Genomic DNA, 26,977 nt, shown 5'->3' with positions numbered 1-26,977 from the left:
GAATGCCCCTTTGTAAAACCAAGCTGATATTCGTTGACTAATTTATGCTTTTCAAGGTGGCTACGAACTGCCTCAGCAATTATTGATTCCATAAATTTTCCCACTATGGAGGTTAGGCTTATTGGTCTACAGTTCGAAGGTAAGGACCTGTCACCTGCTTTGAAAATAGGTATCACATTTGCCATTTTCCACTTATCTGGCACCATGCCAGTCTGTAGTGATATGTTGAATAGATTAGCCATAGGTTTGCTAAGCTCCTCTTTACATTCCATTAGAACCCTTGTGTACAGTTCATCAGGGTCTGGGGATTTGTTAGGTTTTATTTTATCTATTTGCCTAAGGACCATGTCACTTGTGACCCTAATCGTGCATAGTTTATCATCCTGTTCTACATATTTTATTATTTCTGGAATATTGCTAGTATCTTTCTGTGTAAAAACTGAGAGGAAGAATGTGTTAAAAATTCTACACATTTCCTTATCACTGTCCGTGAGGTGACCTGGGTAACTTTTGAGCGGGCCTATCTTCTCCCTGATCTTACTTCTGTATACCTGAAGGAATCCTTTTGGGTTAGTTTTCGATCCTCTTGCAAATTTAATCTCATAATCTCTTTTCGCTTTTCTTATTCCCTTCTTTATTTATCTCTTTAACTGAATATATTGATTTCTTAATTGCCCCTCTCCTCTTTTGATTTGCCTATATATGCCTCTCTTTTGACCAATGAGATGTTTTAATCTATTGTTCATCCATTTAGGATCATTTTTGTTTGATCTGATTTCCCTATTTGGAACATTAGTTGTCTGAGTAGCTAGAACTATGCCCTGGAAAACGTTATATCGGCAGTCATCACCACCTACCTGACCCATAGTCAGGTCATTCCAGTTCAGCCCACCCAAGTAATTTTTCAGTCCTATGAAATCAGCCAAGCAGAAGTCAGGGACAGAGACTTGATTGACATTATTAGGGGAATTCCACGATATTTTAAAACTGAGTGATTTGTGATCACTTTTCCCAAGCTCATCATTAACCTCAAGATTATTAATTAGCGTTTCCCTGCTGACAAGACCCAAGTCAAGCAGGTTATTTCCTCTAGTTGGTTCTGTCACAAACTGTTTTAAAAAACAATCCTGAATCGTATCAAGAAAGTCACTTGACTCTAAATTTCCAGTCAAATTGCTCCAGTCAATCTGTCTGTAGTTGAAATCTCCCATTATCACAACATTTTTGTATGTAGAAGCCTTATGAATTTCATCCCATAGAAGTTTACCGCACTCCCTATCAAACTTTGGGGCCCTGTAAATCACATCCAAAATTAGTTTTTCACGGCCCTCAAGAAGCTGTAACCAAACAGATTCAGTGGCTTGTCTAACACAAGAATTTAAATTGTCTCTGACATACATCGCTACTCCACCACCTTTCCTGTTGACCCTGTCAGTGTGGAATAATTTATAGCCTTGTATGTGACATTCAGAAGGCATCTCTCTATCTTTCAGATTGAGCCAGGTCTCTGTTATTGCAATGATATCTATGTTACCTTCACTTGCAATTAATCTTAGCTCATCTATCTTATTTCTTACACTCCTGCTATTAGTATAGCAGACCTTAAGGGAGATAGTCCCTTGCTGTCCTCTGCTGTCTCCCTTTGTTTTCTGACCTGATCTATTGTCTTTATTTATAACTTCATGATGAATGTCTTTTATACATTTACTGTTTGCAACCCTCGTGTTGCAACCTGACTGTTTCCCACACACACCCATACCTCTATCTTCCATCCTAGGCATTTCAACAATGGCCCTCTCGATTGAGTTTGCAAGTGCTACCACCGCTGCCCCAGAGAGATGTACCCCATCCCTAGCATACATATCATGTTTGCCATAAAAGTTGTCCCAGTTATCAATGAATGGGATTACAAGTTTCTTGCTGTATTTGTCTAGCCAGCAATTTACACCAATTGCCATAGACATCCATTCGTTGCCCACTTCCCTTCTAGGCAAGATGCTGCATATATTTGGGACCCTTCCCTTAGCCGACCTGTACTTATCTAGCGGTTCTTCTCTCCTACCCTTCCTGATATCATTTCCACCAGCACTGAGACAGACAATGGGCTTGTTTCCATTACCTGACATGATATTATCCAACCTGTTGACTATGTCCCCAACACCAGCTCCAGGGAAAGACGCTCACTGGCTCACCTTTTTATGCCTATTACAGAAAGCACAGTCACCAACCACAAGAATGCACTTACCTTCACTGGCCACTGAGGTACACTCATCCTGAAGAACAGAGAAGCGATTTCCTACCTTCAAATCTTCTATTAACTTTCCTTATTTTCATGCTCTTCCCATTACTGGGAACCAGTTGCCACTTGTAGCAGGTGCTGGACTGCACCTCACTGCTGGTAGCCGTTGCTGCCTCCCCACCTACAGCTTCCTCGCAGTGAGAGACAGTCTGCACCTCGCTGCTGGTAGCCTCATTCCCCTCCACCATTCCAGCCACTAAACCCATTGAGGTGAACCTTCAGCCTCCTAATTTCCTCCTGGAGAAGCAAGACTTCCTCCTTCAACTCTCGAACCTCAATTTTTAAAACACTGCAAAAGCAAGCTTTGTAACCGTCCTGGGAAACACACTCTTTGTCTAACGTTCCTATCTCTGTTGCAGAAAGCACGGTCCATATATCTTACCTGTGAGTCACCCACAACCAGAACGTTCATACCTTGATTATCAGGAGAGTTAGTGGTACCTTTAACCTCGCTAACCACTGAAATACACTCATCCTGGAGAACAGAGAATAGATTTCCTACTTTCAGATCTTCTCTATTAAGCTTGATACTTCTACCTTTAGTAGAGACTACATTCCACTTGAAGTGGTTGCCACTATTCAACTCACTGTTGATAGCCTTTTCCTCCACACCGACTCCACCTATCACACACTCCCAAATCCATCTAAGTGAATTTTCATCCTCCTATTTTCCTCTTGGAGAAGTAGAACCTCCTCCTTCAACACTTTAACCTGAGATTCCAAAACACTACAACAAGCCATGGTGGTCTATAATGCTCCACACTAATTCCCCAGACAATTAGGACAAAATCCTTAATTTTAATGCTGGTGAAGGTGTTAGCCTAGAGAAAATAAATATAATACCTGGAGTATATCTGGAAAAGAGTTTCTAAGGTCAACGCCTCAATGGCCTGGTCTGAGACCAGGCCTCGAGGTGGATCAGAGCCTGATCAACAAGGCTGTTACTACTGGTCGCACATAAACTGACATATGAACCACTGCTCGGCTGATCAGGTACTGACTTTAGGTGCCTGTCCAGTGCCTTCTTGAAGACACACATGGGTCTATTGATAGTCCCCCTTTATGTATGCTGAGAGGCAGTTGAACAATCTTGGGCACCTGACACTTATTGTGTTGTCTCTCAGTGTACTCGTGGCGCTCCTGCTTTCATTAGGGGAATGTTGCATCTCCTACCGAGTCTTTTGCTTTCGTAGTGAGCGATTTTCGTGTGTAGGTTTGGTATACAATACTAACAAGTTGATAAGCAAGACACATGTGCAAGAATTAGGTATCTCTATTTCGAAACATTTCGCCTACACAGCAGGCTTCTTCAATCGAGTAGTTTGCAGAATCAGTACAGAAGTAAAGACGTATTCCTTCATCCTTGAAGATGTAGTTTTAGGTGGTCAGTTGCTCAGCCTGGAGAAGAGTTTTGCTCCATAGTCTGGAACAATGTGAAGATAATCTTGACGATAGGAAAGGCTGAGCACTTCCTTCCCAAATGCATCCCTTTTCAATTGTAAGTAGTGGTCAGGGAAAAGCCTTATCGACGATGTTCTCTGTTCCAAGATACCGTTGTGTTGCAGTGTCCTACAGAGTAAATATGATAATGGTATCAATAAGTGTAGCCCACAAAGTAGGCTTCTTCAGTCGAGTACAAAGGAGGCAGCAGAAGCAGTAGAAATGTAAAGACAATATAATCAGTTGAAGAATGAGACACCTATGCAACATATGGGAATGTTTATTGAAGAAACATTGCGCCACACAGTGGCTTCATCAGTCCAATACAAAGCAGAAAGGTGTAAGAAGAGGAGAAGTTTGAGGTAATCAGTCCCTCAACCTGGAATCAGTGTGTTCAGTCCATAACTCATGTAGAAAGTACAGAATATGGCAGGAGAATCGGCTTACATACTGTAGTCAGGTGAGTCAAAACAGGAGGAGGCAGGACCATAGTGGAACCATCCTCCTGCTTCGACTCATCTGACTACAGTATATAAGCCACCTCTCTAGCCCTATGCTGAGGGACTGATTACCTCAAACATCTCTCCTTATACCTTTCTGTAATTATCATTACCCAGTGTTAATCCATGACTGTTATTATTAAGATTCATAAGATCAAAGCCTAAGTCAATATATCCACACTCATCATTTTCCATTCCTAAATCTAATTAATCTAATTAATCCTAGTTTAAAGTCCCAATGACACCTTCAGCTGAACTAGCAAGAAAACCCACATCTGCTCTGGATATATGAACCCCATCCCTGGCATGCATGTCATTTCGGCCATAGAAATGGTCCCAGTTGTCAATGAATGGTACTGCATTATCCTTACAGTGTTTGTCCAGCCAACAATTAACACCAATTACTTTGGACAACCATTCATTTCTAATTCCCCTTCTTGGCAAAATGCACCATATAACAGGATGCCAACCCTTCTTCCTAATTATGTCTATTGCTGTCCTATACCTCCTAACTCCTAACTACCTGCCTACATCATTGCCTCAAGGACTGAGGCAGATAATAGGATTGATCTCATTACCATTCATGATGCTGTCAAGCCGGCTAACAATATTCTCCATCCCAGTCCCAGGAAAGCAAACCCTCCATCTCCTACTCCTGTCCTTCAAACAAAAGGCCCTATCCATGTACCTAACCTGGCTATCCCCAACAACAACACTGTTTTTACCTGCCTTGGTGTCGTTCATCGTGATGTTCCCAGTAGTCGACTCACATTCATCAGGTAGCACAGAGAATGCGTTCGATGTTTCCACAAGTTTCCTGGAGCTTCATTGATTCTACCTCTCAATCTGTCCTCTTGATCAAAAACTTTGTTCCATGCTTTCCAGCCACTGTCCAGGTTCCTTTCTTGGCTTGAGGACTCACAACAGGAGGATTACTACGAATCCTCTTGTTTTCCTCAGTTGCTGTATCTCATGCTTAGCCACCCTCAGTTCTTCCTTTAGCTTCTGGCAAAGTTGCTCAAGAGAGGATATCTTGGTTCAGATTCACAGAAAGCACACTAGACAAGTCTTCATAGAGCAAAGTACAGGTCACCACTCAAAGAACGCCGAAAATATAAAGAGGCTGCCCTAATTACTGTCAGTACCACTATCCATCAAAAGTTCTGAAGTTACACAATATCCAAATTGCTATCAACCGAATATTACCCATTCTGGAGACGTAACATGATGTTAAAAGGTTCTTCTCAAACACAATTCATCATACCGAGGCCGGATTATACTTTTAGAAACCCTAAGAACTTTAATGATTTTGGTGCCTCAATATATATCTAATTCAAATTATAAACGATAATCAAAGGTAAAATTAAATTTTCTTTTTGAAAATGAAATAAAGTCTACAGTAAGATAAAAAATCTTTATTTTTGTATACTTTCTCCTTTTCCTAATTACAAAGTCTTGGATCAGATGATCAAAGCTAATCTTACGTAACATATCTGCTTAAATTAGTAGACATAAGTCATCCAGCTGTCTTGTTGCATAGTTGTTCTTTTGGGATTTTTAATATATACTTCAGCTGAGAAAGTGAACGTTCAACTGAGCAATTTGTGACTATTAATGTTAAAAATATACGAAAGCAAATGTCTACGTTTAAAAAGGCACACTTAGTATTGTCTATTACAATTATTTTACACAGTTCAGCAAGAGTGAATCTCGTTTTGACATTTTTGTTGCGTCACTGAACTTACGACGCAAATATGAGTGAAACTGACGCCTATATAAGCGCCAGTCTCCTTGCCTGTGCTTCAGAATCTCTACAACCACGGTGCTGTAAACACCACCTCCAAGGCTGAGGGACTGATTACCTCATCTTTTGTATATAGTTCTTCTGATTTCTTATGTCCAAGAATCTGTATTGATAAAGCCATTGGATGGCGAAACGTCTACAATAAAGATAACCAGATGTTGCACAAGTTTCTTAACGTTCTTCATGAGAGAAACAGTTGAAGCTCAGCTTAGAAATTAGTGTCCAAGTTTTCTGGGTCAGCATCAAGCGGATCTTGACAACACTGAGAATACCTTTCAGTTTCAGTAGATGATGAAGTGGCGTTATGTGGCACATAGCATGTGGTATTATGTAGCACATGGCATGTGGCATTATGTGGCACATAGCATGTGTCTCCCATCTGGTATCAGTGTTACCATAGCATGTGTCTCCCATCTCGTATCAGAGTGTTACCATAGCATGTGCCTCCCATCTGGTATTAGTGTTGCCATAGCATGTGCCTCCCATTGGGTATAAGTATTGCCATAGCATGTGCCTCCCATCTGGTATCAGTGTTGCTATAGCAGGTGCCTCCCATCGGGTATCAGTGTTGCCATATCATGTGCCTTTTATCTGGAATCAGTGTTGTCATAGTATCTCTCTCCTATCTGGTATAAGAGAGTGTTACCATAGCATGTGTCTCCCATCTGGTATCAGTGTTGCCATAGCATGTGTCTCCCATCTGGTATCAGTGTTGCCACAGCATGTGTCTCATCTGGTATCAGTGTTGTTATAGCATGTGTCTCCCATCTGGTATAAGAGAGTGTTACCATAGCCTGTCTCTCCCATCTGGTATCAGAAAGTGTTACTATATCATGTGCCTCTCATCTGGTATCAGTGTTGCCATATCATGTGCATCTCATCTGGTATCAGTGTCGCCATATCATGTGCCTCTCATCTGGTATCAGTGTTACCATAGCACGTTCCTCTCATCTGGAATCAGTGTTGCCATATCATGTGCCTCTCATCTGGTATCAGTGTTACCATATCATGTGCCTCTCATCTGGTATCAGTGTTACCATAGCATGTGCCTCTCATCTGGTATCAGTGTTGCCATATCATGTGCGTCTCATCTGGTATCAGTGTCACCATAGCATGTGCCTCTCATCTGGTATTAGTGTTGCCATATCATGTCCCTCTCATCTGGTATCAGTGTTGCCATAGCATGTGCCTCTCATCTGGTATCAGTGTTACCATAGCATGTGCCTCTCATCTGGTATCAGTGTTGCCATAGCATGTGCCTCTCATCTGGTATCAGTGTTACCATAGCATGTGCCTCTCATCTGGTATCAGTGTTGCCATATCATGTGCCTCTCATCTGGTATCAGTGTTGCCATATGCGCCTCTCATTTGGTATCAGTGTTGCCATATCATGTGCCTCTCATCTGGTATCAGTGTTACCATAGCATGTGCCTCTCATCTGGTATCAGTGTTGCCATATCATGTGCTTCTCATCTGGTATCAGTGTCACCATAGCATGTGCCTCTCATCTGGTATTAGTGTTGCCATATCATGTCCCTCTCATCTGGTATCAGTGTTACCATAGCATGTGCCTCTCATCTGGTATCAGTGTTACCATAGCATGTGCCTCTCATCTGGTATCAGTGTTGCCATAGCATGTGCCTCTCATCTGGTATCAGTGTTGCCATATCATGCGCCTCTCATCTGGTATCAGTGTTGCCATATGCGCCTCTCATTTGGTATCAGTGTTGCCATATCATGTGCCTCTCATCTCGTATCAGTGTTACCATAGCATGTGCCTCTCATCTGGTATCAGTGTTACCATAGCATGTGCCTCTCATCTGGTATCAGTGTTGCCATATCATGTACCTTTCATCTGGTATCAGTGTTGCCATATCATGTGCCTCTCATCTGGTATCAGTGTTACCATATCATGTGCCTCTCATCTGGTATCAGTGTTACCATATTATGTTCCTCTCCTCTGGTATCAGTGTTACTATAGCATGTGCCTCTCATCTGGTATCAGTGTTACCATAGCATGTGCCTCTCATCTGGTATCAGTGTTACCATAGCATGTGCCTCTCATCTGGTATCATTGTTACCATAGCATGTGCCTCTCATCTGGTATCAGTGTTACCATATCATGTTCCTCTCATCTGGTATCAGTGTTACCATAGCATTCGCCTCTCATCTGGTATCAGTGTTACCATAGCATGTGCCTCTCATCTGGTATCAGTGTTACCATAGCATGTGCCTCTCATCTGGTATCAGTGTTGCCATAGCATGTGCCTCTCATCTGGTAGCAGTGTTACCATAGCATGTGCCTCTCATCTGGTATCAGTGTTGCCATATCATGCGCCTCTCATCTGGTATCAGTGTTGCCATATCATGTGCCTCTCATCTGGTATCAGTGTTACCATAGCATGTGCCTCTCATCTGGTATCAGTGTTGCCATATCATGTACCTCTCATCTGGTATCAGTGTTACCATATCATGTGCTTCTCATCTGGTATCAGTGTTGCCATATCATGTTCCTCTCCTCTGGTATCAGTGTTACTATAGCATGTGCCTCTCATCTGGTATCAGTGTTGCCATAGCATTTGCCTCTCATCTGGTATCAGTGTTACCATAGCATGTGCCTCTCATCTGGTATCAGTGTTACCATAGCATGTGCCTCTCATCTGGTATCAGTGTTACCATAGCATGTGCCTCTCATCTGGTATCAGTGTTGCCATAACATGTGCCTCTCATCTGGTATCAGTGTTACCATAGCATGTGCCTCTCCACTGGTATCAGTGTTGCCATATCATGCGCCTCTCACCTGGTATCAGTGTTGCCATATCATGCGCCTCTCATCTGGTATCAGTGTTGCCATATCATGTGCCTCTCTGGTATCAGTGTTACCATAGCATATGCCTCTCATCTGGTTTCAGTGTTACCATAGCATGTGCCTCTAATCTGGTATCAGTGTTACCATAGCATGTGCCTCTCATCTGGTATCAGTGTTACCATAGCATGCGCCTCTCATCTGGTATCAGTGTTACCATAGCATGTGCCTCTCATCTGGTATCAGTTTTACCATAGCATGTTCCTCTCATCTTGTATCAGTGTTGCCATAGCATGTGCCTCTCATCTGGTATCAGTTTTACCATAGCATGTTCCTCTCATCTGATATCAGTGTTGCCATAGCATGTACCTCTCATCTGGTATCAGTTTTACCATATCAAGTGCCTCTCATCTGGTATCAGTGTTGCCATAGCATGTACCTCTCATCTGGTATCAGTTTTACCATATCAAGTGCCTCTCATCTGGTATCAGTGTTGCCATATCATATGCCTCTCATCTGGTATCAGTGTTGCCATATGTGCCTCTCATCTGGTATCAGTGTTGCCATATCATGTGCCTCTCATCTGGTATCAGTGTTACCATATCATGTGCCTCTCATCTGGTATCAGTGTTGCCGTATCATATGCCTCTCATCTGGTATCAGTTTTGCCATATCATGTGCCTCTCATCTGGTATCAGTGTTGCCATATCATGTGCCTCTCATCTGGTATCAGTGTTACCATAGCATGTGCCTCTCATCTGGTATCAGAGAGGGATTTTAAGACACTTTTATTTCCAGTACAACCTTCAAGAATTTTCCACAGGCTGGATGAGGCTGAACAAAAATTATAGAACAAGTGCACTATATAGAGAAGAAATTAATGGCTTCTTGGCAGCAGTCAACAGTACTTCGGTCTACCATGTATAGAGAAGAAATTAACGGCTTCTTGGCAGCAGTCAACAGTACTTCGGTCTACCATATATAGAGAAGAAATTAACGGCTTCTTGGCAGCAGTCAACAGTACTTCGGTCTACCATATATAGAGAAGAAATTAACGGCTTCTTGGCAGCAGTCAACAGTACTTCGGTCTACCATATATAGAGAAGAAATTAACGGCTTCTTGGCAGCAGTCAACAGTACTTCGGTCTACCATATATAGAGAAGAAATTAACGGCTTCTTGGCAGCAGTCAACAGTACTTCGGTCTACCATATATAGAGAAGAAATTAACCGCTTCTTGGCAGCAGTCAACAGTACTTCGGTCTAACAGATTTACTTAATTGGCTGCAAAGGGCATATATATAGCAAACTTTTATTTTCTAATTTTTTTTGCTGCATTCTCTTGTAACTTGCAGACATGTTAACAGCGTTGTAAGAGTGACAATTACATTTTCAAAAGTTTAGCTTACAAACTTCACTTAAATACTGGAATACCTGATTTGCAAATTCTTCACCGGTTTGGCTTTTCATTTCCAGAAAGGTTAAAAAAGCGTTCGGTAGGTTGTCCATCTTTTAAGTACCTAAGTACAACACTTAAATGATGTATATGTGATAGATCTGGTGGTGGTATTGTGATGAGATCATCACAATACTACCACTACTACTACCTACACGACCCTCCACCTGACTCATGTCACTATACATAATCGTTTCTTAGAAGGGTACGGCTTCTTCCAGCAAGAGGACACGATGTTCCAAAGACAACCCAGGACTCGGTCTGAGAAATGTGGGGCGCAGTTGTGACGAAGACGACTTACTGGACTCGTGGGACAGAGAGCCAAGTGAAACCAGCCTGGCCAGTGAGAGAGATATGAATAAAGAAATTCCCACCCATACCAGAGAAATACCGTATGGCAAAGGATGGCAGAAAGTATGATTTTCAGAATCCAAGGGAAGGTACAGTGTTTCCTTGGCATAGGTCACAGTGGTGCCTATGCTAACCTTCCTATGATATGTATATATATATATATATATATATATATATATATATATATATATATATATATATATATATATATATATATATATATATATATATATATATATCATAGGAAGGTTAGCATAGGCACCACTGTGACCTATGCCAAGGAAACACTGTACCTTCCCTTGGATTCTGAAAATCATACTTTCTGCCATCCTTTGCCATACGGTATTTCTGTGGTATGGGTGGGAATTTCTTTATTCATATCTCTCTCACTGGCCAGGCTGGTTTCACTTGCCTCTCTGTCCCACGAGTCCAGTAAGTCGTCTTCGTCACAACTGCGCCCCACATATATATATATATATATATATATATATATATATATACAGTAGACCGTCGTTTAACACTGTAGTTACGTTCCTGAAAATGCCGTGTTAAACAAAACAGTGTAAGACAAACTGAAGAACTTATGGGAAAAATAGGATTACGTTCCTGGGAGCCCCCAAAAAGCCAAACAACTTTTTTTTAGACCACGAGATCTTGCAAAAATAAAAGGAATATGTAATTGTAGTTCATTGTCGTGATGTATTATATTGTTTTTACTGCTTAAGACTACAAATGCAACAGAAATAATAGTATTTCTTACCTTAAATTATGGGTGCTGGTGTTGGTCAATGATTGTGAAGAGAGTTGAGAGTTATGCTGTGGCCATACTGAGGTGGATGGTAGAGGTTCTGGTAGTGAAGTCGATGGTTGCACTGGAGTGTGCAAAAATTCTGTGATGGATTTTTGTTTTATTTTACCCTGCAGTACATTATACAACTGACAGTTAAGCATCAGCTGCTCTAGACACAGTTTCAGGGTCCCCTTCAGTGAAAATGTCTAATTTCTAGTCATTCAGTAGGTCAAAGTCATTTAGACAGTCAAGTCAGTCAGTCAAGTCAGTAAGTCAGTCAGTCAGTCAATCAAGTCAGTGAATCAGTCGGTCAGTCAGTCAGTCAGTCAGTCAGTCAAGTCAGTAAGTCTGTCAAGTTAGTAAATCAGTCAAGTCAGTAAATCAATCAAGTCAGTAAATCAGTCAAGCCAGTCAGCAAGTCAAGTAAGATAAGCTTAAGAGTGGCTTTAATGAAGTGACAGTTCATACAATTAAAAAGAACCAGCAGACTGGCTTGACTGGCTGACTTGACTGATTTACTGACTGACTTGTCTTACTGACTGACTTGACTTACTGACTGGCTTACTGACTGACTTGACCAATTTACTAACTGACTTGACTCAATGGTATAACCCACAGACCATCCCGCCCGGTGGGCGACCGCGAGCTCAAAATTATTCCCCTACCGCAACCGTGTTAACCTAATTTTACGAAGTGTTAAACAAAAATATGCCGCAATTCTTCGATCGTGCTATAACCAAAACGTGCAAGACAAAACCTTGTTAAACGACTGTGTACTGTATATTATATATTATATATATATATATATATATATATATATATATATATATATATATATATATATATATATATATATATATATATATATAGATATATATATATATATATATATATATATATATATATATATACATATATATATATTTATTTATTTTATTATCTCACTTTCACCATCATTCACTCCATCACTGTCTTGCCAGAAGGGTGCTTTACACTACAATTTTTAAACTGCAACATTAACACCCCTCCTTCAGAGTGCAGGCACTGTACTTCCCATCTCCAGGACTCAAGTCAGGTCAGCCAGTTTTCCTGAATCCCTTCATAAATGTTACTTTGCTCACACTCCAACAGCACGTCAAGTATTAAAAACCATTTGTCTCCATTCACTCCTATCAAACACGCTCACATACGCCTGCTGGAAGTCCAAGCCCCTCGCACACAAAACCTCCTTTACCCCCTCCCTCCAACCTTTCCTAGGCCGACCCCTACCCCGCCTTCCTTCCACTACAGACTGATACACTCTTGAAGTCATTCTGTTTCGCTCCATTCTCTCTACATGTCCGAACCACCTCAACAACCCTTCCTCAGCCCTCTGGACAACAGTTTTGGTAATCCCGCACCTCCTCCTAACTTCCAAACTACGAATTCTCTGCATTATATTCACACCACACATTGCCCTCAGACATGACATCTCCACTGCCTCCAGCCTTCTCCTCGCTGCAACATTCATCACCCATGCTTCACACCCATATAAGAGCGTTGGTAAAACTATACTCTCATACATTCCCCTCTTTGCCTCCAAGGACAAAGTCTCCACAGATTCCTAAGTGCACCACTCGCCCTTTTCCCCTCATCAATTCTATGATTCACCTCATCCTTCATAGACCCATCTGCTGACACGTCCACTCCCAAATATCTGAATACATTCACCTCCTCCATACTCTCTCCCTTCAATCTGATATCCAATCTTTCATCACCTAATCTTTTTGTTATCCTCATAACCTTACTCTTTCCTGTATTCACTTTTAATTTTCTTCTTTTGCACACCCTACCAAATTCATCCACCAATCTCTGCAACTTCTCTTCAGAATCTCCCAAGAGCATAGTGTCATCAACAACTCCCACTTTATGTGTGATTCTTTATCTTTTAACTCCACGCCTCTTGTCAAGACCCTCGCATTTACTTCTCTTACAACCCCATCTATAAATATATTAAACAACCACGGTGATATCACACATCCTTGTCTAAGGCCTACTTTTACTGGGAAATAATTTCCCTCTTTCATACATACTCTAACTTGAGCCTCACTATCCTCGTAAAAACTCTTCACTGCTTTCAGTAACCTACCTCCTACACCATACACCTGCAACATCTGCCACATTGCCCCCCTATCCACCCTGTCATATGCCTTTTCCAAATCCATAAATGCCACAAAGACCTCTTTAGCCTTATCTAAATACTGTTCACTAATATGTGGCAGATGTTGCAAGTGTATGGTGTAGGAGGTAGGTTACTGAAAGCAGTGAAGAGTTTTTACGAGGATAGTGAGGCTCAAGTTAGAGTATGTAGGAAAGAGGGAAATTTTTTCCCAGTAAAAGTAGGCCTTAGACAAGGATGTGTGATGTCACCGTGGTTGTTTAATATATTTATAGATGGGGTTGTAAGAGAAGTAAATGCGAGGGTCTTGGCAAGAGGCGTGGAGTTAAAAGATAAAGAATCACACACAAAGTGGGAGTTGTCACAGCTGCTCTTTGCTGATGACACTGTGCTCTTGGGAGATTCTGAAGAGAAGTTGCAGAGATTGGTGGATGAATTTGGTAGGGTGTGCAAAAGAAGAAAATTAAAGGTGAATACAGGAAAGAGTAAGGTTATGAGGATAACAAAAAGATTAGGTGATGAAAGATTGAATATCAGATTGGAGGGAGAGAGTATGGAGGAGGTGAACGTATTCAGATATTTGGGAGTGGACGTGTCAGCGGATGGGTCTATGAAAGATGAGGTGAATCATAGAATTGATGAGGGAAAAAGAGTGAGTGGTGCACTTAGGAGTCTGTGGAGACAAAGAACTTTGTCCTTGGAGGCAAAGAGGGGAATGTATGAGAGTATAGTTTTACCAACGCTCTTATATGGGTGTGAAGCGTGGGTGATGAATGTTGCAGCGAGGAGAAGGCTGGAGGCAGTGGAGATGTCATGTCTGAGGGCAATGTGTGGTGTGAATATAATGCAGAGAATTCGTAGTTTGGAAGTTAGGAGGAGGTGCGGGATTACCAAAACTGTTGTCCAGAGGGCTGAGGAAGGGTTGTTGAGGTGGTTCGGACATGTAGAGAGAATGGAGCGAAACAGAATGACTTCAAGAGTGTATCAGTCTGTAGTGGAAGGAAGGCGGGGTAGGGGTCGGCCTAGGAAGGGTTGGAGGGAGGGGGTAAAGGAGGTTTTGTGTGCGAGGGGCTTGGACTTCCAGCAGGCATGCGTGAGCGTGTTTGATAGGAGTGAATGGAGACAAATGGTTTTTAATACTTGACGTGCTGTTGGAGTGTGAGCAAAGTAACATTTATGAAGGGATTCAGGGAAACCGGCAGGCCGGACTTGAGTCCTGGAGATGGGAAGTACAGTGCCTGCACTCTGAAGGAGGGGTGTTAATGTTGCAGTTTAAAAACTGTAGTGTAAAGCACCCTTCTGGCAAGACAGTGATGGAGTGAATGATGGTGAAAGTTTTTCTTTTTCGGGCCACCCTGCCTTGGTGGGAATCGGCCGGTGTGATAATAAAAAAAAAAAATAATATGTTTCACTGTAAACACCTGGTCCACACACCCCCTACCTTTCCTAAAGCCTCCTTGTTCATCTGCTATCCAATTCTCCGTCTTACTCTTAATTCTTTCAATAATAACTACCATACACTTTACCAGGTATAATCAACAGACTTATCCCCCTATAATTTTTGCACTCTCTTCTGTCCCCTTTGCCTTTATACAAAGGAACTATGCATGCTCTCTCTCTCTCTCTCTCTCTCTATATATATATATATATATATATATATATATGCCGTGCCGAATATGTAAAACTTGCGATCTTGGCTTAAATAGCAACGCTCTTCTTGCCATATAGGACATGTGAAAATTTGTGTATGCAATAATTCCGCAAAAATCATTCTTAACCTAACGAAAAAAATATATTTAATTGTGTTTGTTTAGTATTAAATTATTGTAAACGTATTTAAAATATATTTAGTTGGGTTAGGCTAAAATAAATAGCGCTTGTTATAATAAGGTTAGGTAAGTTTTCTAAGATTCTTTTGGTGCAAAATTAAAAGTTTTTACATTAACATTAATGAAAAAATATATCTTTAAACGTATAACACCAGGAGGCAGCTCTGACGAAAACTCACACACACACGAGCTTTTAAATCTCTGCACAAAATTCAACTTAAACCAGCAAATAATAGACCCTACTAGACTGGAGAATACACTGGACCTCATCTTCACTAACAATGATGATCTGATACGAAATGTCACCATATCAAAAACAATATACAATATACTCAGATCACAACATAACTGAGGTTCAGACATGTATGCGCGGAGCCCCAGACCGACATAATGAGATTAGTCACGAGGGAGCATTCACCAAATTCAACTTCATTAACAAGAACATAAAGTGGGACCAAGTAAACCAAGTCCTAACCGATATAAGCTGGGAAGATATACTAAGCAACACAGACACCAACTTATGCCCAGACCAGATTAACTCTGTGGCACTCGATGTATGCTCAAGGCTTATTCCTTGAAGAAAAAGTAGTAGATGTAAATTAGAAAGAGACAGGCGCTCCCTTTACAGGCGACGGAAAAGAATAACAGAGCGGCTAAAAGAGGCCAATATATCTGAAATGCGTAGGGAGACACTGGTCAGAGAAATAGCAAACATCGAACTTAAGCTAAAGGAATCTTATAGGAGTCAGGAATTGCGGGAAGAACTAAAAGCCATAAATGAAATCGAAAGAAACTCAAAGTATTTTTTTTCTTATGCCAAATCAAAGTTGACAACAACATCCAACAAACCATACCCCGGCCGGGATTGAACCCGCGGTCAGAGAATCTCAAAACTCCAGCCCGTTCGCGTTAGCCATTAGACCAGCTAGCCACAATAAGATTCGTCCAACTAGGTATATTTCTACACTGCCGTCATGTTGACGGCAGTGAAGGGACTTGAGCTAGAGTTCGTCACGGCCACGCTAACTGGAGATTCGTCTGTAAAACTTGCATTTGTGGTGACAGTGGTGCCTGTGCTAACCTTCCTATGGTGTAGAAATATACCTAGTTGGACGAATCTTATTGTGGCTAGCTGGTCTAGTGGCTAACGCGACGGGCTGGAGTTTTGGGACTCTCTGACCGCGGGTTCAATCCCGGCCGGGGTATGGTTTGTTTGCAATCGTGTCATTACGATTTCGTGAGTCATGTTAAACAAGATAGGTCCTACACAGATGACAGCAAGGAAATTAGTGAGCTACTCAAGTCCCAATGTGACTCAGTTTTTAGCAAGCCGCTAACCAGACTGAGAGTCGAAGATCAAAATGATTTTTTTTATGAGAAAGCCACAGAATTTGGCTAACACAAGCCTATCTGATGTTATCCTGACGCCAAATGACTTCGAACAGGCGATGAATGACATGCCCATGCACTCTGCCCCAGGGCCAGACTCATGGAACTCCGTGTTCATCAAGAACTGCAAGCTTTTACCATCCTATGGAGAGGGAGCATGGACATTGGGGTCATCCCACAGTTACTAAAATCAACAGACATAGCCCCACTCCACGAAGGGGGCAGTAAAGCAATAGCAAAGAACTACAGACCGATAGCACTAACATCCCATATCATAAAAATTTTTGAAAGGATCCTAAGAAGCAAGATCGCCACCCATCTAGAAACCCATCAGCTACACAACCCAGGGCAACATGGGTTTAGAGCAGGTCGCTCCTGTCTGTCTTTGCAAAAGCCTTCGACAAGTGTGACCATGGCGTAATAGCGCACAAAATGCGTGCTAAAGGAATAACAGGAAAAGTTGGTAGATGGATCTATAATTTCCTCACAAACAGAGCACAAAGAGTAGTAGTCAACAGAGTAAAGTCCGAGGCGGCTACGGTGAAAAGCTCTGTTCCACAAGGCACAGTACTCGCTCCCATCTTGTTTCTCATCCTCATATCTGACATAGACAATGATGTCAGCCACAGCACCGTGTCTTCCTTTGCAGATGACACCCGAATCTGCATGACAGTGTCTTCCATTGCAGACACTGCAAGGCTCCAGGCGGACATCACCCAAATCTTTCAATGGGCTGCAGAAAACAATATGAAGTTCAACGATGAGAAATTTCAATTACTCCGATATGGTAAACACGAGGAAATTAAAACTTCATCAGAGTACAAAACAAATTCCGGCCACAAAATAGAGCGAAAAACCAACGTCAAAGACCTGGGAGTGGTCATGTCGGAGGATCTCACCTTCAATTGCAGCTGCTAGAAAAATGACAGGATGGATAATGAGAACCTTCAAAACTAGGGATGCCAAGCCCATGATGACACTCTTCAGGTCGCTTGTTCTATCTAGGCTGGAATATTGCTGCACACTAACAGCACCTTTCAAGGCAGGTGAAATTGCTGACCTAGAAAATGTACAGAGAACCTTCACGGTGCGCATAACGGAGATAAAACACCTCAATTACTGGGAGTGCTTGAAGTTCCTGAACCTGTATTCCCTGGAATGCAGGCGGGAGAGATACATGATTATATACACCTGGAATATCCTAGAGGGACTAGTACCGAACTTACACACGAAAATCACTCACAATGAAAGCAAAAGACTTGGCAGACGATGCAACATCCCCCCAATGAAAAGCAGGGGTGTCACTAGCACGTAAGAGACAATACAATAAGTGTCAGGGGCCCGAGACTGTTCAACTGCCTCCCAGCATACATAATGGGGATTACCAATAGACCCCTGGCAGTCTTCAAGCTGGCACTGGACTAGCACCTAAAGTCGGTACCTGACCAGCCGGGATGTGGCTCGTACGTTGGATTGCGTGCAGCCAGCAGTAACAACCTGGTTGATCAGGCTCAGATCCACTAGGAAGCCTGGTCACAGACTGGGCCGCGGGGGCGTTGACCCTCGGAACTCTCTCCAGGTAAACTCCAGGTATAAAAGAAAATTTAAAAAGGACTTAATTTTAAAAGAGTTCTTGCTAATTGACCAGTTTTACATATTCGGCACGACATATATATTTTATTTATTATTATCTTATTATCACACTGGCCGATTCCCACCAAGGCAGGGTGGCCCGAAAAAGAAAAACTTTCACCATCATTCACTCCATCACTGTCTTGCCAGAAGGGTGCTTTACACTACAGTTTTTAAACTGCAACATTAACACCCCTCATTAACATATATATATATATATATATATATATATATATATATATATATATATATATATATATATATATATATATATATATATATAAGTAGTACTGAAGGTGGCTCAGTGGCTCATTCTACAGAGTGGCTCATTCCTGAGTGGCTCCTCCTGAAAAGGGTGAGGTGGTCTCGAGGGCGAGGTGGTGTCGAGGGTGAGGTGGTCTCGAGGGTGAGGTGGTCTCGAGGGTGAGGTCAAGGTCATTAGCATATAGGTGTGAAAGGGAGCCACTCAGGAATGAGCCTCTCTGTAGAATGAGCCACTCAGCCGCAACCCTTTTCAGGAGGAGCCACTCAGGAATGAGCCACTCTGTAGAATGAGCCACTGAGCCGCCTTCAGTACTACTTATATATATATATATATATATATATATATATATATATATATATATATATATATATATATATATATATATATATATATATATATATATATATATATATATATATATATATATATATATATATATATATATATATATATATATATATATATATATATATATATATATATATATATATATATATATATATATATGTATGTATGTATGTATATATATATATATATATATATATATATATATATATATATATATATATATATATATATATATATATATATATATATATATATATATATATATATATATATATATATATATATATATATATGTATATATACCTAGTTTGATTTATCTTATTGTAGAAAGCTGGCTCAGTGGCTAATGCACCGGTCTGGAGTTTTACGACTCACTAGCCGTGAGTTCAATCCTTACCCGTACAGTGGTTTATTTGCAGTCATTTCATTGTGATTTCGTGAGTCACAACAGCAATAAGAACAGCAAGTGATTACGTCCTTTAGCGTAGGCTGGCAACTCTGTCAGTGTTGGCCAGGAGCCTACTGTTGTTGCTGCTGCTACTTCTTCTGTTGTTGTTGCCACTACAGCTGCTGTTGTCATTTTCAAGGCGACACACCTAGCACCCAGAGTGCCACACCACACGCACTGACTCCTTGGCTGGAATTAGCATTTTTCTCCTTAACAAACTTTCGTCTGGTGTGGGCATCTGCAGAAACCTCACTTCTCCTGGGGGTTACACCCAGTCAATACCTGTCCATATTGCTGACACAACATTTAGGTAGAAGAGAGTCCTAGATACCCACTCTGAGAGTGTGATAAGTCCTAGTTATGTTCAAAGTTAATAGAGGGTCGTTGTTTCAAATTCAATAGGCTATAACTGCTTCCTTTCCGTTTAGTCTCAAGGGATTAATGATCCATTCATCGTGTTCTAGTAACCTTGGATCTTGGTATAAATCAACTCCAAAGACGTTGATGTTAGTTCTGTTTTCAGTAACAGATAAGGAAGGTTTCTCTACAATTATCCCTGTTATGTATGTGCTTCCGAGAGCTTCCTTATTAAGCAGCATGTAATCCTGCTGCCTGGATTTAAAACGAGAATCAGCACCTGGGTGCTGTGATGCTCCTGATTGGAATCACTCATATTTCTTGACTGTTTTGGTGCCTCTGGAAAAAATTGTTCTTGCACGTTGTGATCCTTCATCTCTTCGTAACAAGTCATTTTTTCATGGTATTTCTGTTCTCGACTAGAGTGTAACCTGATTCAATTCTGCACCAATGCTGTCATTAATCCTTGCGTGTGGTCACAGACAGGTGGCCACGAGAGGACGCCTGGTGCCAGTCTCAACGTCATTCAATTATCCAGACTTTGTGGTGCAGATCACTTTTGCTCCAAACTTGTAACACTAACATGGCTTGCACTTGTGCACTAGAAAGACAAGTGAGGGTGTTCACTCCGTGCACATATAAATCAGCATAACCTTCTATTGTTCATAGACGAACTCAGAACTCCCCTGTCACACACCACCAGCAGCGCTTGGCAGCAGCAAGGGTTGCCAAGTGCTGCAGTGCTTGTACAATGTGCCTTAACATGTGTTTTGCACACACACACACACACACACACACACACACACACACACACACACACACACACACACACACACACACACACACACACACACACACACACACTGTAGCACTCAACACGTAATGCATTTCAAGAAGAAAAGGGGCGTTTCTACACTTATTGGTCATACTGATAGAACACGAGCTTTTATACAGTAAAAAGTCCAATGAAATGGACTAATAAGGGTAGAGTATGTCCGAATTCCCAAAAAATTCCTGTAAACTGAACGTATCAATTAAGTGGACGTAGTCTGCTTAAACAATCGATTAACTACCAGACATGGTCAAACGCAAACCATACCACGGGTGGGGTTAGAACCCGCGATCAGAGTCTCAAAACTCCAGACCGTCGCGTTAGCTACTGGACCAGCTGGCTACGATAAGATTCATCCAACTAGGTAGATTTCTACACCATAGGAAGGTTAGCATAGGCACCACTGTGACCACGAATGCAAGTGTTTACAGACGAGTCTCCAGCTAGCGTGGCCGTGACGAACTCTGGCTCAAGTTCCCTCAAAGCCGTCAACATGACACAAAATCGTAATGGTTTGTTAGCAATCGTGTCATTACGATTTCTTGAGTCATGGACAAACACCATGGACTTTTGAACATTCTTTCACAAGTACTAATTTAATAATATTAAATATTCCTATTAATAAAGAACCTGACATCTATTGTCACTGATGAAAATTTAGTAGGTGAATCTAAATGTATATTAGTTTATAATAAATGTAATTAATAAAGAGGAATAATACAACTTGAACAGTTATAACCTGAGATTAGCTGACCTTAAGTCATTTTCTTTTACAGTTCTGTGATTCTAGTCCAATTCAGTATTTTATCTAAGGTTCGTACCATGCCATTTAAAATGCTTGTATCGGCGTAAGAAGATTGACCGAACTGGGAGAAATGTATTTTTTGAGGCTCTGAAAGATTATAGGGTTTATTTGTGGGTGAATTAATGAGATGTTTGATGTAAGTGACCAGTGCTGGATCATCCTGGTCGAGACCTTGGAACGTCTTCTCAGTCAATGTTCGCTGCTGGGCCACACTTGCTCTGTCTTCTGTGAACAAATGTAATACTAGTATTAACACTTTGATATCTCCATTAATTAAATTAATGAATAATGAACTAACACTAAAACTCCTTTTATATAACATAAGGTATCTTTGGGGACAAAAAAATGTTATCCATGGAGGCAAAGAGAGGAATGCAAAAGAGGATAATGGTATCAGCACTACTATGTAGGTATGAGATAGGGATTGTAAATGTTGCATGGAAAAAGGAGACTGCAGGTAACTGAGATGTCGTATTTGAGGGCAATGTGTGTCGTAAATATTATGCAGAGAATTCGTAGTTTGGACATTATGAGGAGGTGTAGAATTACTTAAAGAATTATTCAGAGAGCTGATGAGGGATTATTGAAGAGGTTTGGCTATTTGAAAAGGATGGAGCAATATAAGATGACTTTGAGGATGTATAAATCTCTTGTGGAGGGAAGGCAGGGTAGGGAGGTCATCCTAGGAAGAGATGGAGAGAGGGGGTAAAGGAGGTTTTGTGTGCAATTGGTTGGAATATATGTACGAGACATGAGTGAGCATGTTAGATATGAGTGGAAAAAATGCTTTTTGGGACTAGACGCGCTGTTGGAGTGTGACCAAGGTAAAATTTTGTGAAGAGATTCAGGGAAACCAGTTAGCCGGACTCGAACCTTGGAGGTGGTAAATACAGTGCCTGCACTCTAAAGGTTGAGGTGTTTTTCTGTTTAGAATGACGTCTGAATTTTTGTATCTGTACGCCAATGGTAAAACAGTGATAGTGTGAATTATGGTGAAAGTGTTTCTTTTTAGGGTCAACTTGCCTCAGTACGAGAAGCCCTCCCATGTCATATATATAATATATAATGTCGTGCCGAATACGTAAAATTGGTCAATTAGCAAGAACTCATTTAAAATTAAATCCTTTCAAAAATTTCTCTTATACGTTTAAAGATACATTGTTTTCATTTATGTTAATGTAAAAATTAATAATTTTGTACCAAAAGAACCTTAGAAAACTCACCTAACTTTATTATAAGTGCAGTTTAATTTAGCCTAATCCAACTAAATATATTTCAGATAAGTTTACAATCATTTAATAATAAACACAATGAAATGATTGTTTTTCGTTAGGTTCAGAATGAATTTTTTGCTAAATTATTGCATACAGAAATTTTCGCTTCCTTATTCGGCAAGAAGAGCATTACTATTTAAGCCAAATTAGCAAGTTTTATCTATTCGGCACGACATATATTTTTTGATTAGTTTATATTATCACATCGGCCGTTTCCCACCAAGGTAGGGAGGCCACCCCCCACCCCCCAACTAAAAGAAAAACTTTCATCATCATTCACTCTATCACTGTCTTTCCAGAGGCGTGCTTACACTACAGTTATATAACTTAACACCCCTCCTTCAAAGTGCAGATACTGCACTTCCCATCTCAAGAACTCAGGTCCAGCCTGCCGGTTTCCCAGAATTCCTTCATAAATTTTACCTTGCTCACACTCCAACAGCACGTTTCTAACACGCTCACGCACGCCTGCTGGAAGTCCAAGCCCCTCGCACACCTCGCCCCCTCCGTCCAACATTTCCTACGCCGACCCCTACCTGCCTTCCCTCCACTACAGATTTATACACTCACCAAGTCATTCTATTTAGTTCCATTCTCTCTACATTCCCTAACCATCTCAGTAACTCCTCCTCAGCTTTCTGCATAATAGTTTTGGTAATCCTGCACCTCCTTCTAATCTCAAGACTACGGATTCTCTGCAGTATATTTACACTACACATTGTCTTCAGACACGACATCTCCACTGCCTCTAACCTTCTCTTCTCGCTGCAGCATTCACCACCCATGCTTCATACCCATATATGAGCATTGATATATATATATATATGTATATATATATATATATATATATATATATATATATATATATATATATATATATATATATATATATATATATATATATATATATATATATATATATATATATAAATATATATATGTCGTGCCGAATAGGCAGAACTTGCGATCTTGGCTTAAATAGCAACGCTCATCTTGCCATATAGGACAAGTGAAAATTTGTGTATGTAATAATTTCGCCAAAATCATTCTGAACCTAACGAAAAAAATATATTTCGCTGTGTTTGTTTAGTATTAAATTATTGTAAACAAATCTAAAATATATTTAGTTGGGTTAGGTTAAAATAAATTGTTCTTGTTATAATAAGGTTAGGTAAGTTTTCTAAGATTCTTTTAGTGCAAAATTATAAATTTTTACATCAACATTAATGAAAAACATATATCTTTAAACGTATAAGAGAAAATTTCAGAAATGACTTAATTTTAAATGAGTTCTTGCTAATTGACCAGTTTTACATATTCCGCACGACATATATATGTATATATATATATATATATATATATATATATATATATATATATATATATATATATATATATATATATATATATATATATATATATATATATATATATATATATATATATATATAATTGTAACCATGAAAGAGTGGTATTGATCAATAACAACACTGCGCTAGCCAAGGATTCGAACCCATGTTGTACTGGCCTGCCTCATGGTAAGCGAGAACCACATGACGCTTTAAACTACAGGACCACCCAACCCTACAAGAATGGCGCAGCCAGCACCCAGTTAGCTATTGGGCCACCATCCGAGGGCATACGGAGGTGTGGGAGCTTCTAAGCTAATTTCATTCTCATCCCTGTTTGATGTACTAGCCTCACGAGCAGTATTTATATATTATTGTAACCACGAACGAGTGGTATTGATCAATAACATCCTTGGCTAGCGCAGTGTTGTTATTGATCAATATCACTCGTTTGTGGTTACAATAATATATAAATGCTGAAATTAGCTTAGAAGCTCCCACACCTCCGTATGCCCTCTGATGGCGGCCCAACAGCTAGCTCTGTGCTGGCTGCGCCATTTTTGCAGGGTTGGGTGGTCCTGTGGTTTAAAGCGTCATGTGGTTCTCGCTTACCATGAGGCAGGCCAGTACAACATGGGTTCGAATCCTTGGCTAGCGCAGTGTTGTTATTAAGAACATAAGAATATAAGAACGAAGGAACACTGCAGCAGGCCTACAGGCCCATGCGAGGCAGGTCCAAGTCTCCTACCGGTTTAAGCCAATGCACCCAACCTAGTCAGGTCAGGTCACATTGACTTAAGGGAGGAACAGGCAACCGACCTGGTAGCATAAGCTATCAGGTCCAACTCAAACCCACCCACATCCACTCATGTATTTATCCAACCTATTTTTAAAGCTACACAACGTTCTGGCCTCTATAACTGTACTTGGGAGTTTGTTCCACTCATCCACAACTCTATTACCAAACCAGTACTTTCCTATATCCTTCCTGAATCTGAATTTTTCCAACTTGAAACCATTGCTGCGAGTCCTATCTAGGCTAGATATTTTCAGCACACTATTTACATCCCCTTTATTTATTCCTGTCTTCCATTTATACACCTCAATCATATCCCCCCTAATTCTACGTCTTTCTAGAGAGTGCAGATTCAGGGCCCTTAGTCTATCCTCATAGGGAAGGTTTCTGATACATGGAATCAACTTTGTCATCCTTTGTACATTTTCCAGAGCATTTATATCCATTCTGTAATACGGTGACCAAAACAGTGCAGCATAATCTAAATGAGGCCTAACCAAGGATGTATAGAGTTGAAGAACAACCTGAGGACTCCTATTATTTATGCCTCTTGATATGAAGCCAAGGATTCGATTAGCTTTATTGCGAACGCTTATGCACTGTTGTCTTGGTTTCAGATTATTGCTAACCAGAACTCCTAAATCTTTTTCGCAATCCGTAATATTAAGATCTACATTATTTAGTTTAAATGTGGCATGGTTATTGTCCTGTCCAACATTTAGAACTTTGCATTTGTCTATATTAAACTGCATCTGCCACTTCTCCGACCACTGCATCAGTCTATTCAAATCTTCCTGGAGTGCTCTAATGTCCTCGTCAGAATGAATTCGACGGCCTATTTTGGTGTCATCGGCAAACTTGCTGATGTCGCTCTTTATGCCCTCATCTATGTCGTTTATGTAGATTGTGAACAGCAGGGGGCCCAACACTGACCCCTGTGGAACACCGCTCGTGACGCTTCCCCACTCTGATTTCGCCCCATTTATGCAAACTCTCTGCTGCCAATTTGTCAACCGTGCCTCTATCCAGGAAAAAATTTCTCCTCCTATTCCACGTGCCTTAATTTCCTCAATAGTCTCTGATGTGGGACCCTGTCAAAAGCCTTACTGAAGTCCATATACACAATATCATATTCATTACCATGATCTACCTCCTCCAAATACCTTAGCGAAAAAAGTTGATAAATTCGTAAGGCAGGAACGCCCCTTTGTAAAACCATGCTGAGATTCGTTGATTAATTTATGCTTTTCCCACTCTGGAGGTTAGGCTTATTTGTCTATAGTTCGAAGCTTGGGACCTGTCATCTGCTTTGAAAATAGGTATCACATTTGCCATTTTCCACTTATCTGGCACCATGCCAGTTTGTAGTGATATGTTGTAAAGATTAGCCAAAGGTTTGCTAAGCTCCTCTTTACATTCGTTTAGAACCCTTGCATACAGTTCATCAGGGCCTGGGGATTTGTTAGGTTTTAATTTATCTATTTTCCTAAGGACCATGTCACTTGTGACTCTAATCGTGCATAGTTTATCATCCTGTTCTACATAATTTATCATTTCTGGAATATCGCTGGTATCTTCCTGTGTGAAAACTGAGAGGAAGTATGTGTAAAAAATTCTGCACATTTCCTTATCACTGTCAGTGAGCTGACCCGAGAAACTTTTGAGTGGGCCTATCTTGTCCCTGATCTTACTTCTGTATACCTGAAAGAATCCTTTTGGGTTAGTCTTCGATTCTCTTGCAACTTTAACCTCATAATCTCTTTTTGTTTTTCTAATTCCCATTTTTATTTATCTCTTTAACTGAATATATCGATTTCTTAATTGCCCCTCTCCTCTTTTGATTTGCCTATATATGCCTTTCCTTTGACCAATGAGATATTTTAATCTATTGTTCATCCATTTAGGATCATTTTTGTTTGATCTGATTTCCCTATTTGGAACATAATTTGACTGAGCAGCTAGAACTATGCCCTGGAAAGCGCCATATCGGCAACCATCACCACCTACCTGACCCTTAGTCAGGTCATTCTAGTTCAGCCCACCTAAGTAA

At 40.6% G+C, this 26,977-nt stretch overlaps 1 protein-coding gene across 1 annotated transcript in view; it reads right to left on the bottom strand.

Moving 5' to 3' along the window:
• The window catches only part of LOC128701396 (protein Star-like), a 90,091-nt gene that overhangs the window by 22,949 nt on the left and 40,165 nt on the right, over positions 1 to 26,977 (bottom strand). Inside the window, exon 3 of the mRNA XM_070100468.1 lies at positions 21,525 to 21,733. Coding sequence (XP_069956569.1) covers positions 21,525 to 21,733 — 209 coding nt within the window. The remainder of the gene's footprint in view (positions 1 to 21,524; positions 21,734 to 26,977) is intronic.

This window comes from Cherax quadricarinatus, chromosome 72 (genome assembly GCF_038502225.1).
Source record: "Cherax quadricarinatus isolate ZL_2023a chromosome 72, ASM3850222v1, whole genome shotgun sequence".
In the NCBI taxonomy this organism is placed as follows: domain Eukaryota; kingdom Metazoa; phylum Arthropoda; class Malacostraca; order Decapoda; family Parastacidae; genus Cherax; species Cherax quadricarinatus.
Note: the sequence above shows the minus strand (reverse complement) of the source record. Positions and strands in the feature narration are given on the sequence as shown.